Below are 16,739 nucleotides of genomic sequence, written 5' to 3' on the forward strand. Positions count from 1 at the left end.
ATGCTGTATTCCCAGCACTAAGTATGGCCCCTGGCACACAGGGCATTTAATAATTATCTTTTGAATGGATAAAATTGTACTCAATCTCCTTGATGTCTCTTCTTCATAGTAGGTACTTCATGCAGCTACCAGTTTCAAAAGTTTGAAATCCTATTCTATAGTGTGCCATGAGAATGAATAAGAAGAAAAGATAAGTTACAAACCTGTTCTTAAAAACTGGTTGGGAAGATCAATCATGCAATTCTGACACAGTAACATATGTGTTTTAAATGGGTGGCAAAGCTAAAAGAAAACATGCATCTGGGAGAGGAACAGCTTGCTGGAGGTTAGATGGGACGATGAAGGCTTTAGGAAGGAAGGTAGGTGTTGAAGTGAGTATTACAGAATGCATTTAACTCAGTAGAAGGAGGATTTAACTCAGCAGAAAGGGGGGGCAGGACATACCATGTGAGGGGGCCCATCTGTAGAAAGACTGTACAGTGAATTGCAGGGCTTGGCCTAACTGGTGTGGGTGAGTGCCAAGATCAAGTGTGGGGTGCTCCTCAGTGTCCTTAGTTCTCGAAGCCCCGGAAACCTTTTTCCTCCTCTCTCTCACCATTCTTCAGGTACCCTAAAGCTCCCTGGATTTTGACTACTCACTTAGGGGGCAAGTAAAGCTTGAGCCTCCCCAACAGTCCTCAACTCTTGGCTATACCAGGTGAGGAAACGAAAGGAAAAATGCCTCTGATTTTTGTCTGAGTGAGTCCATTTTTTTTCAATTCCACATTTTTGTGCACATTGGCAGGCAAAGTGGAAAGGTGGAATTTAATGGCCACTTTGTCAATGCTTTTATCAACCAGATTTGTGTGACGCTCTGGTAGAAGAGCCCTGTTCTGCTCCGGTGCTTCTGTCCCAGGGCTCCACAGCAAGCCACGCAGACTGCGCGGTGCCTACCTTACTATCTTTTGCTTCGACCTGTTTAGCAGATTCCTGTATCCTTCTCTGTAGCTCTGCGACTGTCGCTAAGGACTGATCGCATCGCTCCTGCTGATCCTTGATTTCCTGTTCGATGCTGAAATGTAGTGATTCCTTCCCGTCTTTTGCAGACAGTTCCTTCTTTCTGGCATGCAAAACTTCCTCACATACTTCTTCGTACTTTCTATTCAGATTGGCCAGTTTTTCATTTAAATTGGAAATCTGTGTCTCCAAATCACTTTTTGTTGCTTTGTATTTTGACAAATCAACCACCTCTCTAGTCTCTAGCTTTCGTAGCGCTTGTTTAGTATCCTGAACTTCAGACTGGAGTTTGGAGACTTCTTCCGCTTTGTTTTGGCTTTCTTCTTCCTTTTCTCTCAGACTAGCTTTTATGATTCCAACTTCTTCCTCGAATGCTTCCTTGATCTGCAAATGCTGTGCCAGTGGCACAGAAGAGTTCTTCTGATTCTCCAACATCTGATGCAGTTTGGTCACTGTCTGCTGCTCCCTCTCATAACACCTTTGCTTATTCTTCAGTTCTTCCTTCAGATTCTCAATTGTGCCATTAAGAGACTTTTTTAGGGTCTCAACTTGTTCCAGAGGAACATGCTGTTTCTGCAAAAGAGTCTCTGCTGCAAGCATCTCAGAAGCCTGTTTGGCATTCTCTTCAACTAGCTTCTCTTTCTCGTTCCTTACCTCTGTGTATTTCTGTAATAGTTCTTTCAACTGTTTGTTGAGCTCTTCTGTTTTTCGGCTCAACACTCTTTCCATTTCATGAGACTTCTCAATGAGAACACTCTTATCCTTTAGATCCCCCTGCAGAGTGAAAATCTCCACCTTCAACCTGTCATTCTCTTGCTTGCACTTCTTGGCCTCTTCTTCCCTGATATTGTATTTTTGGGTCTGCTCTGATAACCGTGCTTTGAGTTCTTTCTCTGTTGCTTTGTATTTTCTCTCACACTCTTCCAAGCTGGCAATCGGAGCATATTTCAGCTTAATGCATTCTTGTATTGTGTCAAGTTCCTTCTTCTGGGCTTCGATCTCGGTCTGCAGTGCCACGATCTCTTCTTGGCCTCTCCTGTGCGCAGCCAGTATTTCAGCGCTGTCGTCCTGGACTTTTTTCAGGCTCTTACTTACAGCACCCATCTTGTCCCTGTGCTCTCTTAGGCTGATGTACTCAGCTTTGATTTGGGTATGAGTGTTTTCCAAGTTTCTTTTTAATATTCTGTTTTCATCCTTTACTTTCATGCATTCTTGATTTATAGCTTCAAATTTTTTCCTCACCTCTAGTAATTCGCTGTTCGTTTTCTCTAACGTGCCACTCAGTGCAGTTCTAATCTCTTCATGGGCTTTAACTGGCACATACTGATTACTCATAGTCTTTTTCAAGTTAGTGTTTTCAGACATGAGTGAATAGATCTTTTCTTGTTCTTCACCCCATTTTTTATTAAGTTCAGATAGCTGTTTTTCAAGTTCAACAATATTAGATTTCATAGCCATTACCTCTTTTTCATGCTTCTCAGGAGGCACGAACACAGTTTCCAGGCGGCTAACATTCTTATTTAAACTGTCATTTTCCATCAGCAACTTCTCCATTTCCAACTTCTTCTCTGTATATTTTTGTGTTACATCTGAAAGCTTTTTATTCAAATCATTCACAATTACATCATGTGATTTTTTCATTTCTTCATTCACTTTTAAAGGAACATGATTTTTCATTTCAGTTGTTAGGTTATGTACCTGCTGGTTGAGGAGCTTATTATTCAGATAAACCCTTTCAATTTCCTTTTGTAATGCCTGATTTTTTGATGTTAATTCAGTGATCTTCTTCTCAAGTTCTCCTGATTTTTGTTCTAATCTGTTCTTGAGCTGTTCGTGTTCCTCTGGTTTGATATGCTGAGTAAGTTTGGCCCGATGATTCTCAAGTTCTCTCTTTAACTGTCTAATTTCACTAAGTGATTTTTCATATTCTCTTTCTATCTCTACTAATTTTTTTGCCTTCTCATTTACTTCACTTGATAATAAGCTCTTCATGTTTTCAAATTTTTCTGTTGGAATGGAAAGGGCCAACTTTGCTAACAACTCCTTTAACTGGCCTTCCATCTCGGTGACTTTTCTCCCTTTCTTCTCTCGCTCCACTTCACACATTCCGAATTCTTTCTGCAATCGCTTATTTTCTTCTATCAGCTTGCCTTCATCCCTCTTAAACTCTTCTACTAACATCTCATTTTGTTTGATTTGGTTTCTTAATTTTCCCACTTCTGCTGAAGCACCTTCATATTTTGCTTTCATGTCTTTCAACTGATCCTTCAATTCCTCTGTTAGTCTGTGATTCCCTGTAGCTGCTTCACTTGTTAGGTGCTCTTTAAGGGCAAGAAAATGAGTCTGCATCTGTTTAACTTTACCTTCTGACTCATACATTCTCTTCTGCACATCTTTCAGCGCATCTTCTAATTGCTTAATCTGTTCATCTGAATCCTCCTTGATCCTCTCACACTCTAATGCTAAAGCTTTGCACTCTGCCACCTTGTGAGCCAGCTCATTTTGGAGCTTGAGTCGGTCTTGTTTTGCTGAATCACAGAAAGTTCTCATTGCTTCTAACTCTTTCTTTAAAATTTCATCTTCAGAATATGAGGTTTGGTTGGGTAAGGAGAGCTCCAGTGGCCTTAACATAGATCTGCTTTGCATATGCGCTGGCATACCTGTGGAAGTACACTGAAAAGAAAAAAGTAGGTATTAATCACAAAAGCCTAAAGAAGACACTTATTTGCCAATTTCCACATCATCAGTAGCCAAAGGGTCTTCAGACTAGTATATCAGAAAAATATGGTACTGATTTTTGAGGTAAGAAAAACAGTTCTGGGTATGATTTCTTCAATAAACTCTCAAGCAGTGCTATTTTAGAAGTCTGTTGACTTTAAGTGTATCTCTGGCAGATCAAAGAAGGAATATAGTTGTGGTCTCTGGGGACTATTTCCTCTTCCCTTCCCCATTTATAATACCTTCCCACACATGAATTTCAACTTTATCAAAACACGTTCGCTATTTCTATGTTTTATGGCACATAATGTACTTAGAACTTCAAATTCTGAAGAAAATCATCCGAATGCTTGAATAGAAACAAGTGTCACAATTTTAAGTCTGCAAGTAATTTCACAGAATTATATATTATTTAATTGCTAAGACAGATGACTTCTGAGTATCTTCATTCCCTCGAGTGTAATTGTTCTTTAAATTATAAAAAATAACACCAAAATAAACTCAACTAGTATGAGAGTTGTCAAGAGAATGTTAGTCAACTCAGAAAAAAGAAACAAGTTTTCTTCTCTCAAACAGAAAGATGAAGTAGAACTTAGCACATGATCTTAGTAAAAAATCTGATTAATACCTTGTCCCCTCTAATAAGTGCTGACAAAAAGTAAAATGAAACTTTTCAAGAAACAGTTCACAAACATCAGAACATATAATCACAAAAGACTATATTTAACTATTTTTATTTTTTGCCGTACAGTACTAATTCATTGATAAAAGTTATGTGGCATGAGTACATCCCACTATTTTAATAGGCAGGTGTTACTGTGGTTCACTTAAATCTACATTGCCTTCCCCTGGATCAAGAAAAAAATTTGTGACATGGAATAATCAACCTCAGTCTGCTTCTAAATTATCTTTCAATTTACCAAGTATCTTTAGACTACTATAATGTAATTACTTACACAGCTTTACAATTTCCATATTTGTTTTATTATAATCAAATATTTATCTAATCTTCCTATTGTTCAGATGATCCATAATAAATGCATCAGTGCATCACTTAGGAAAAGGAGAATAATAGAGAAACTTTGGATATACTGAATCAAAATATATTTGGATTTCTCCTTTTATCAAGTAAGCCAACTACAAAGAACCTGTCATATAAATTAAAGTATTATACATTTAAGAGTAAAGGCATGCACTCGTAGTTCATATTTGTGGTTCTGTGTGTATCAGTACTAACAGCTATGATTCAAACTGCAATACAGGTGACCATGGTAAAAATGGTCCATAGTTCTATAACTAAATTAACGCCACCTTCAGTAATCCTTAGTGCTCCAAGGATATGGAAAAATGTCTGTAAACTTAATTAAGCCCTTTGTTCTACGTAATATTTAATACCAGAGTTTGCAATCGTTACTAATGGGCTTAAACATGTATAGGTTGGGGGAGTCCTATGCACAAAAAGAATTTTAAAAAGTTTGGGTTTATTGACTTTCTTTGATTACTCAAATGAAAATGAATGCATGAATTTTAACATAAAATTATTCTTGTTCTAAAATATCCATATTTTTCCATGTTTTTCCCCTACAAGTGTAAGGGAAATATTTATATATTAAGTTTTACATGTAACACAGCAATTTGTTGGCAATTACTAAAGATTTTTAAGCATGTGAGATGATACTATAATGGATATTCAATATTTGTAAATGAATTCTTAGTTTCTAATGGCTGCTTTCATAAACAGTGAGTCACATACAAAGTGGGGCCTGTAATTTTCACCATGAAAGTAAAAAATCATTCCTAATATAAAAATTCATCAGAAAAAAGATGGTGGTGTGAGAACTGAAGCAGAAATCTCTTCCCAAAACCATATATAATACAAAAATACAGCAAATACAACTATTCTTAAAAGAGTGACCAGAATTAAGATTGCACAGGCCAGTCTACATCTGGGATAAAAGAACATAAAATGTACATCACGGACAAGGGAAAAGTAACAAAGCCACGACCACACAGGACCAAGCCCTTCCCACTGCCCCAGCTCACTGGTGGGAGAAAGGGAAACCAAGCAGGGAAGGAGTAGAAGCCCAGGACTGCTAAATACCCAGCCTAGAAACCTACTCCAGGAGCACAAACCCACATTGCATGGTGCTCTGGAGATCAGAGGCGTTGAAAAGCAAAGACAAAGACAGATTCTAGCCATTTGTGGAGAAAAGGTTCCCACAACCGGCTGGCTCTGGGACAAAAGAAAGGCGGGCACTTTGAAAGACTTCCCAACAGTGAGAGGGCTGCTAAAGGGGCAAGGATTACACAGAGCTTGCCACTCAGGAGAAGGAACAGGTGGACAAAATTGTCCTGCCACACTCACCCAGCAGGTTGGAAACTTTCAGGAGCTTCAGGTGCTCCATCCCCCTGACTGGCAATGCAGCCCTGAGGCACCCCACCACAATAAACAGCCTGCCATTCCTTCCTCCCCTCTGGCACCTGCGTGCAAACCTGCACCCCCACCATTGTGCCAGACCAGCCGGAGGGCAGCCCCACCTATAGCAACTACAGTGGCTTAACGCAGAGACTGCCCCTTGCGTGCACAGCTAACTGGCTCTGAGACAGCAAAGGTAGGAACTGCAGCCAGGAAGCAGGAAAGGGCTCTGTCCTCCCAGAAGGCACTAGTGCCACTCGCCTGCAACACCACCATTGCTTCAGGCCAGCCAGAGGGAAGCCCCACTACAGCAGCCTGGGGCCTTAACGCAGAGGCCCTGAGAGAAGAGACTGGGTCTGCGGCAGGGAAGCAGAAAAGAGCTCTCTCTTTAGGGTAGGCACTGGCACCGCTTGCCTGCAACCACTACCATTGCTACAGGTGCTGGGTAACTCCAAAGAGCAGAGCTTCTGAGCACTAGAGGGTGCCGCCTACACAAACCTGATATTTCTCACTATACAATAGGATTATGAAAAGGCAGAAGAACTTTGTTCAATCCCAAATCCCTCAAACACAAGAAAGAGGGCCCAGTGAAACTGAAATCACAAATCAAAAGAATTCAAAACAAAAGTCATAAGCATGCTAATGAAGCTACAGAAAAATATCCAAGGGCTAAGAAACAAATTCAGGAGGGAGGTAGACACCTTGAAAAATACAGTAGCTGAAATGAAACACACAATGGAGGGACTTAAAAGCAGATTAGATGAGGTAGAGGAGATGGTAAATGGAATAGAAATTAGAGAACAAGAATACAAAGAAGCTGGGGGAGAGAGACAAAAAAGGATCTCTAGAAATGAAAGAATATTAAGAGAACTGTGTGACCAATCGAAATGGAATAATATTTGCTTTACAAGGGTACCAGAAGAAGAGGAGAGAGAAAAAGTGATAGAAAGTGTCTTTGAAAAAATAATTGCTGAAAACTTCCCCATTCTGGGGAAGGAAATAGTCTCTCAGGTCATGGAAGTACACAGATCTCCCAATATAAGGGACCCAAGGAAGACAACACCAATTCACATAATAATTAAAATGGCAAAGATCAAGGACAAGGACAGAGTATTAAAAGCAGCCAGGGAGAGAAAAAAGATCACCTACAAAGGAAAACCCATCAGGATATCATCAGACTTCTCAGCAGAAACCTTACAGGCCAGAAGGGAGTGGCATGAATGCAATGCAATGAAACAGAAGGGCCTCAAACCAAGAATACTCTATGCAAAACTATCATTTAAATTTGAGGAGGGGATTAAACAATTTCCAGATAAGCAAAAGCTGAGGGAATTTACCTCCCCCAAACCATCTCTATTTTAAAGGGACTGCTCTAGATGGAAGTGTTCCTAAGGCTAAACAGCAGTCACAGAGAAAATAAAACCACAGTAAAGAAAGTAGACCAATTAATTACTGAACAAATGAAAAATTAAGTCAGCTAACCACAAAGTCAGTAGAGGGATACACAAAGAGTACAGACTATGACACCCAATATATAGAGTGGAGAAGGAAGACAAAGAAGGGAGAAAAAAAAGAATGTTCAGCTTGTGTTTATAATAGCATAATAAGTGAGTTAAGTTAGACTGCTAGATAGAAAGAAGCTATGTTTGAATCTTTGGTAACCACAAATCCAAATCCTGCAATGGAAATACGTACATATCTATTGATTATCACCCTAAATGTCAATGGTCTGAATGCACCAATCAAAAGACACAGAGTTAGAGAATGGATAAAAAAGCAAGACCTATATGCTGCTGACAAGAGACTCACTTCAAACTCAAAGACATACATAGACTAAAAGTGAAGGGATGGACAAAGATATTTCATGTAAACAATAGGGAGAAAAAAGCAGGAGTTGCAGTACTTGCATCAGATAAAATGACTTCAAAACAAAGAAAGTAACAAGAGACAAGGAAGGACACTATATAATGATAAAGTCCAAAAAGAGGATATAACCATTATAAATATCTATGCACCCAACATAGGAGCACCCAAATATGTGCAACAAATACTAACAGAATTAAAGGGGGAAATAGAATGCAATGCATGCATTTTAGGAGATTTTATCACACCACTTGCTCCAAAAGACAGATCAACCAGACAGAAAATAAATAAGGAGACAGAGGCACTGAAAAACACATTAGAACAGATGGACCTAACAGACATCTACAGAACACTCCACCCAAAAACAACAGGATACACATTCTTCTCAAGTGCACGTGGAACATTTTCCAGAATAGATCACATACAAGGCCACAAAAGGAGCCTCTGTAAATTCAAAAAGGTTGAAATTGTACCAACCAACTTCTCAGATCACAATGGTATGAAACTAAAAATGAATTAAGCAAAGAAAACAAAAAGGGTCACAAACACATAGAGGCTTAACAACATGGTCCTAAATAATCAATGGATCAATGACCAAATTAAAAGAGATCTAGCAATATATGGAGACAAATGAAAACAACAGTTCAGCACCCCTACTTCTGTGAAACAAAGCAAAGGCAGTTCTAAGAGGAAAGTATATAGCAATTCAGGCCTATTTAAAGAAGGAAGAACAATCCCAAATGAATAGTTTAAATTTACAATTAATGAAGCTGGAAAAAGAAGAACAAATGAGGCCCAAAGTCAGCAGAAAGAGGGACATAATAAAGATCAGAGAAGAAATAAATAAAATTGGGAAGAATAAAACAATAGAAAGAATCAATGAAACCAAGAGCTGGTTCCTCGAGAAAATAAACAAAATACATAAGCCCCTAGCCAGACTTATCAAGAAAAAAAGAGTCTACACACATAAACAGAATCAGAAATGACAAAGGAAAAATCACTATGGACACCACAGAAATACAAAGAATTTTTAGAGAATACTATGAAAAATTATATGCTAGCAAATTGGATAGTCTAGAAGAAATGGACAACTTTCTAGAAAAATACAACCATCCAAGGCTGACCCAGGAAGAAACAGAAACTCTGAATGGACCAAGTACCAGCAATAAAATTGAATTGGTAATCAAAAAACTACCCAAGAACAAAATTCCAGGACCAGATGGCTTCACCGCTGAATTTTATCACACATTTAGTGAAGACCTAATACCCATCCTCCTTAAAGTTTTCCAAAAATTAAAAGAGGAGGGAATACTTCCAAACTCATTCTATGAAGCCAGCATCACTCTAATACCAAAACCAGGCAAAAACACCACAAAAAAAGAAAATGACAGACCAATATCCCTGATGAACATAGATGCAAAAATATTCAGCAAAACATTAGCAAACCAAATTCAAAAATACATCAAAAAGATCAAACATCATGATCAAGTGGGATTTATTCCAGGAATGCAAGGATTGTATAATATTCGAAAATCCATCAACATCATCCACCACATCAACAAAAAAGGACAAAAATCACATGATCATCTCCATAGATGCTGAAAAAGCACTTGACAAAATTCAACATCCATTCATGATAAAAACTCTCAAAATGTGTATAGAGGGTAAGTACCTCAACATAATGAAGGCCATATATGACAAACCCACAGCCAACATCATACTTAACAGTGAAAAGTTGAAAGCTTTTCCTTTAAGATTGGGAACAAGACAAGGATGCCCACTCTCTCTACTTTTAATCAACACAGTACTGGAGTTCCTAGGCACAGCAATCAGACAAAACAAAGAAATAAAAGGCATCCAGATTGGTGAATTCACTACAAAACTACTAGAACTAGTATCTGAATTCAGCAAAGTTGCAAGATACAATGTTAATGCACAGAAATCTGTTGCATTCCTATATATCAATGATGAACTAGCAGAAAGGGAAATCAGGAAAACAATTCCATTCACAATTGCACCAAAAAAATAAAATACCTAGAAATAAACCTAATAAAGGAAGTGAAAGACCTATACCCTGAAGACTACAAGACACTCTTGAGATAAATTAAAAGAACACACCAATAAATGGAAATACATCCCATGCTCATGAGTAGGAAGAATTAATATTGTCAAAATGGCCATCCTCCCTAAAGCAATCTACAGATTCAATGCAATCCCTATCAAAATACCAATGGCATTCTTCAGCAAATTAGAACAAATAGTTCTAAAATTCATATGGAACCAGAAAAGACCCTGAATAGCCAAAACAGTCCTAAGAAGTAAGAATAAAGTGAGGAGCTGGGGGAGGTTATGGTCTCCAACTTCAAGCTCTATTACAAAGCCACAGTAATCGAGACAATTTGTTACTGGCACAAGAACAGACCCATAGACCAATGGACTAGAACAGAGAGTCCATATATAAACCCACACATATATGGCCAATTAATACATGATAAAGGAACCATGGATATACAATGGAGAAAGGACAGCCTCTTCAACAAGTGGTGTTGGCCAAACTGGAGAGCTATATGTAAGAGAATGAAATTGTACTACCATCTAACTCCATATATAAAAGTAAACTCGAAATGGATCAAAGACATGAATGTAAGTCATGAAACCATAAAACTCTCAGAAGAAAACATAGGCAAAACTCTCCTGAATATAAACATGAGCAACTTTTTCATGAACATATCTCCTTGGGCAAGGGAAACAAAAGCAAAAATGAACAAGTGGGACTACATCTAACTAAAAACCTTTTGTACAGCAAAGGGCACCATCAGTAGAACAAAATGGCATCCTACAGTATGGGAGAATATATTCATAAATGACATATCTGATAAGGCGTTAACATCCAAAATATATAAAGAGCTCACATGCCTCAACACCCAAAAAGCAAATAACCCAATTAAAAAATGTGCATAGGAGCTGAACAGACACTTCTCCAAAGAAGAAATTCAGATGGCCAACAGGCACATGAAAAGATGCTTCACATAGCTATTTATCAGGGAAATGCAAATTAAAACCACAATGAGGTATCACCCTCATACCAGTCAGGATGGCCAACATCCAAAAAGCAAGCAATACCAAATGCTGGCAAGGATGCAGAGAAAGAGGAACCCTCCTACACTGCTGGTGTGAATGTAAATTAGTTCAACCATTGTTGAAAGCAATACAGAGATACCTCAAAAAACTAAAAACAGAAATACCATTTGACCCAGAAATTGCATTTCTAGGAATTAACCCAAAGAAAGCAAGATCCCAGATTCAAAAAGATATATGCACCCCTATGTTTATCAGAGCACTAGTTACAGTAGCCAAGACATGGAAGCAACCTAAGTGTCCATCAGTAGATGAATGGATAAAGAAGATGTGGTACATATACACAATGGAATATTATTCAGCCATAAGAAAAAAACAGATCCTACCATTTGCAACAACATGGATGGAGCTAGAGGGTATCATGCTCAGTGAAATAAGCCAGGCAGAGAAAGACAAGCACCAAAGGATTTCACTCATATGTGGAGTATAAGAACAAAGCAAAACTGAAGGAACAAAACAGCAGCAGACTCACAGAACCCATGACTAGACTAGTGGTTACCAAAGGGAAACGGACTGGGGAGAGTGGGTAAGAAGGGAGAAGGGGAATAAGGGGCATTATAATTAGCACACATAATACAGGGGGGCCACGGGGAACACAGTTAGCACAGAGAAGACAAGTAGTGAGTCTATTCTTACTATGCTGATGGACAGTGACTGCAGTGGGGTGTGTGTGAGGGACTTGATAATATGGGTGAATGTAGTAACCATAATATTGCTCATGTGAAACCTGGGCATAAGATTCTATATCAATGATACTTTAATAAAAAAAGAAAAAGTTGTCATACTAGATATATGCTGACTGGGGAAAATGTCCACATTTATTGAGTGGAAAACAAAGAAAACAGGATATACAATATTCCCACCTGCTAAATGTGTATGTAACAGAAGTTATGCATAAAGAAGGGTCTGAAAGGTTTTCAGTCAGGTACTAAGAGTGCTGGGTGCATTTATTTTCTGCCTTCAGTTTAAGTAACCTTTCTAATTTTTCTAAAATAAATATGTATTGTTTCTATGACAAGAAAAAAAAGTTATTTTCTTATAGTTTATTACCTCACTGAAAGTTATAGACTCACTTCTGAGTTTGTCTAAAGCTACAGAAAAATCCTATTCTTTGGACATCTTAAAACAAAATATATAAATAGCACCCAATTATAGTTTTTATAGATACCTCAAAGTGCCCATACACATATCTGTATTTTCTCTTTCAAGCTATCCTGAACATTAACACTAACTAGTACTGTAGTTAAGAGCACAAAGGAGCCAGACTGCCTGGGTTCGAGTTCTGGTTCAGTGGTTAACTAATTATAAAACCCCCGACCATGGGTAAATTGCTCTGTGCCTCAGTGTCTTCACTTATAAAGTGGAAATTATAATAAAACCTACCACATAGAGTTGATGTGCTTGTTGAATGCATGTAAAGTACACAGAGCGGTTTTTGGCACATGGTTGTTGCTGTGAAAATGTTAGCTATTAGTACTTTCACTACTAACCTTGAAAAACTCTACAAATATTAAAAAGACAGAAGCTTCAATACGAGATCATTCCTTAGCTTATAAGACTGTGTTTCTGAATGTTTTTGCTTTATTTTTAAAAATGCATCAAAGCATAACTCACATGCAGTAAAGCACTCAAATATGAAGTGTGCAGTACAATGAATTTCTGCATACATATATTTTGTGTAATCACACCCAGATCAAGACACAGAACATTTCCAGCACCCTCGGAAGTTTCTTCATGCTCCATCCTAGTCAGAAACTTCTTATCAAAGGGTGGCTTCTATTCTGAGCTTTATCACCACTGATTAGTTTTGTCTGATTCTGAACTTCAAAAAAATGGAATCATGCAGACTCTTTGTGTGATTTTATGCGATATTATGTCTGTGAGATTCACCCATGTCTTGATATTTTTTCATAGATGTACACATATATTTCTATTTACAAAGAAAAAAATTCCTTTTCATATATATATTGTCGTTAAATTCCCCAGTAAAGATAAAAGATTCACATTGAACCAGCCACCCTCCTCAGTGGCCCCAGATGATGAACGTTTACGAAATACATACCATGGCCCTGTAAAACAAATCTCTGCAGTTAAAAGCCAAGAGAGTAGGCACTGCTCATGTAGGGAGCATGGGACTGTGACAGGAAGCAAGGAGGCGGAGGCCTCTGGGAGCTGGTACATTCTGGTTCTTGATCTGGGTGTGTTTAATTTGTGAAAATTCTTCAACTTATACACTTTAACATGTGTTCTTTTTAAAATGTATGTTGTATTTCAATTAAAAGTTTTAAAAAATCATGCCCTTGGAAAAACTAAGAGTTAATTGATCCAATCAAAGCAGAGTATATGAGCTGAGCCTTATTACCACACTACTCACACCAAGCAAAGTGTTTTAATTAATCCATAAATGCACAAATCCTTTCTGAGATAATCCTGGAAATGTCACTATTCATTTATATGACTTATTATCATAATCATTGCAAATTTATAGGTGAAGTATGAAGTTCTGAAAAGGTAAAGATGGAAAAACAGGAAAGGTGGGGAAGAGAAACTGGAACTAAAATAAGTGTCAGTCTCATACTAGTTAATTTCAATGATCTCATTTAACCTTTGTAACAACTCTATGGAGAAAAGGACAATCACCCCAATTTTGGTGACAAGCTCAGAGACTTTAAATAAATTGCATGGGTCATACTATAAAGAAAATAGTGATAACTCAAATTCAAGCCTGACTCCAAGCTCCTTGCCACTGCCCATTATGAGTTATATAAAGTAATTTAAAGTTTTCTATACCTCAAAATATTTAAATCTATTTTTCAGAGCCTCAATAGTTCTTAGGCTTTCTTCATGTTGCTTTTCTTTAGCTGCCAAAAGAGACTTCAGCTTTTCTTTCTGAAATAGAAAAGAACAAATACAGAGAAAAATAGCCATGTGCTTGAAACTGAGTTTAAAAAGTGTTTTAGAAAGTGTGAATTGGAATTACTTTGAGGGCTGCACTTAATGAATTCTCTAACCTGGATTTTTAACTATTAGTAGAGTTCAAAATTTCTACAAATAAATAAAATACACAATACATACAAAGAGTATTATAAAAAGTTCAAATTTCTGTTTGCTTTAAAACTTTATACTTTCAGATATTTTCATTCTAATGTTTAGAATTTTACATTTTTTCATGAAAAATTTTACAGAAAATGAGACATTCAGAGGCAATAACAACAAAATGCTTATGATAACCCATACCACTATACTCAAAATATTTTCACCGTCACTTGTAGTTTTGTTTTTCCCTTTAAGCAATAACGAGAAATAGAATCCTGGTCTCCATCTCAATTGAGGACATAAACCTCTAGTGCAATACCATATTCGATTTACAAAACATTTTACAACCTTAAGGTAAAATTTATCATCTTACCTCACTTTCCAGATCATCAGCAACCATCACTTCCTAAATTTAAAAATAAGAAGAAATACATTTTCATTTCTGAAAGTTTATTTTAGAAGGCATGAGCTTGGCAAATGTCTTTTAAAAAGACTGGCACATGACTTTAAGACTAGGGTCAAGGATGTGTGAAGAAAATGTCTGTGTACTACCGGTTCTGTTGTCTGAGTTGTCGCTCATTCTTCTCACCAGGTCAGGACACACTTTGCATTCTTCTGGGAGCCCACCAATCATCAACTCTTACTCGCTCTTCCTCCTCGCATCTGCTTCTACTCCTCCCCAATCCCAGAGCGCCAACTATAGTTCGGTGCTTTGCTATCACCACATACCAACAGTATTCTCTATTCCTGCATCTGACATTAAAAGTTTCATGTAAAGGTCCTAGTAAGATGGCTTTCCTCAAGGGTAATGACCTGATTGTACCTCCTTCACCACCTAGCACCGAGATTTGATGTGACACATAATAATTCACACTTTGCTATCAATGATAACTGGTAGTAAAATCATTTTGAACTTTTTTGTGTGATGAGGATTATTTACCTCATTCAGCTGTAGTTGTAAATCATTGACTTTATCCAATAATATTCTCTGCTCTTGTTGAATTTTTCTCAACCTCTCTTTCAAATCTTCATTTTCAATCTCGAGATCCTTAAATAGTAAAGACAGACTAACTTTAAAAGAACAATTCTTAAGGAAGAAATTTGTAAAAGCAGTTAGCTATTATATGTAGGTATATGCAGTTAGCTATTATATATAGGTATATACATATGTAAAACAGGTTTAAGTATAAAGAAACAATAATTTCAATAACATTCAAATGATTTAAAATCTACAGATCAGAAAAATACAGAAAATGACAGTCCTATGGCATCTAATGAATATAAGTACATAAAAGACAGTAAACTATAATGTCTAATAAATAAAAAATAAAAGCATTCTCTGGAAATAGGTAATAGTAGAAGAATATGCCATTTTAACTTTTGCTTAACTCCTCTCAAGGTAATGAAACTATTCTAATGCTTCGGTTAAACTCATCACCATTTCACTGCTCTAATAAAACATGTAAGGTTCCATTTAAGGCTTTGGTTCACTTTCTTAACACTACACAGTAATCTATAAGAACCCAAACAAAATGCTTTAGTTTTATCATACAGAAAACAGCTGTTCAGTTTACATTTTAATGGTATTTCAGTCACATAATAAACCATTTAATTATGGATCTTCCTTCAACATAACCCACATAATAATTTTTTTAATATCTTGATGAACATAAAAGGTAAAAAGGGCTGTGTGGTTAACAAAATTATTTTTCTAATCAAAACTTTAAAAACTTTAAGAAAAAGTTTAAATTTTATTGTATTTATACTAATAATCATTTTTATCACTGTAATTTTCTAAAATGAATACAAATTTATGATTTATGACCAAAACCAGATATATTCAAATTACCAAAGTTGTTAAATTATTTACTTAATATATTAAGGCAATATTTTCTGTAAGATAGTAATGGCCCAAACATTCTTATTAGAAAGAAGTTAGTCCTTTTAAATGGGATTGGATGAGAAAATAAATTCACAAAATGTAACAAGCTACCCTTGCTTCTCCCCAAGTTTTTGCTCCCTCTCTTTTCCCTCCACCAACTACAAAGTACAACACTAGAATTCTTTGCAAATGAAGATAACAAAATTCTTTTTTCTTCTTACCTGAGTATTTTGATGCTCTCTCTGATTTGACTTCATATTGACTTCATCCATCATGTACGTCAAACTTCGCTTTGGTAAAACGTAAGAAAACACAGGTTAGCAAGTATAATTATATAGAAAAATACATTTTCCTCAATAGGCAATACACCCAATTAGTGATTTCCAGCTTACCCAACAATAACTTTTGCTGTATGTAACACAAGGTGGCAGTGTTTTCATTTAAAATTCCAAATGGAAAACATCTTCAAGAACATAGGTTTTAAATAAATGGAAATAATTTAAAATACCAAAATAACTAAATTTAAAATTCTTATCCTTAAGGATTGATTTTAATTAAAGTCACAAGTTCTAAAAAGGAGAACTTGTACTACACACAAAGCTAATGTTGCTCTATAAAGCACTACCTACCATTCCCAAAAGAATTTAGTTTTTTAAAAAAAGGAAGTGGGCAGTGACATTAATATTCAAA

At 36.7% G+C, this 16,739-nt stretch overlaps 1 protein-coding gene across 3 annotated transcripts in view; it reads right to left on the minus strand.

Annotated features, from left to right (window-relative positions):
* UACA (uveal autoantigen with coiled-coil domains and ankyrin repeats) overlaps positions 1-16,739 on the minus strand; it is a 96,745-nt gene that overhangs the window by 6,945 nt on the left and 73,061 nt on the right. For all 3 annotated transcript variants that reach the window (XM_073212096.1, XM_073212095.1, XM_073212097.1), the window contains exons 10-14: positions 16,271-16,339; positions 15,108-15,215; positions 14,541-14,573; positions 13,922-14,020; positions 934-3,669 (exon numbers count right to left, since the gene is read on the minus strand). In XM_073212096.1, coding sequence (XP_073068197.1) covers positions 934-3,669; positions 13,922-14,020; positions 14,541-14,573; positions 15,108-15,215; positions 16,271-16,339 — 3,045 coding nt within the window. The remainder of the gene's footprint in view (positions 1-933; positions 3,670-13,921; positions 14,021-14,540; positions 14,574-15,107; positions 15,216-16,270; positions 16,340-16,739) is intronic.

This window comes from Manis javanica, chromosome 8, assembly GCF_040802235.1.
Source record: "Manis javanica isolate MJ-LG chromosome 8, MJ_LKY, whole genome shotgun sequence".
Taxonomy (NCBI): Eukaryota; Metazoa; Chordata; class Mammalia; order Pholidota; family Manidae; genus Manis; species Manis javanica.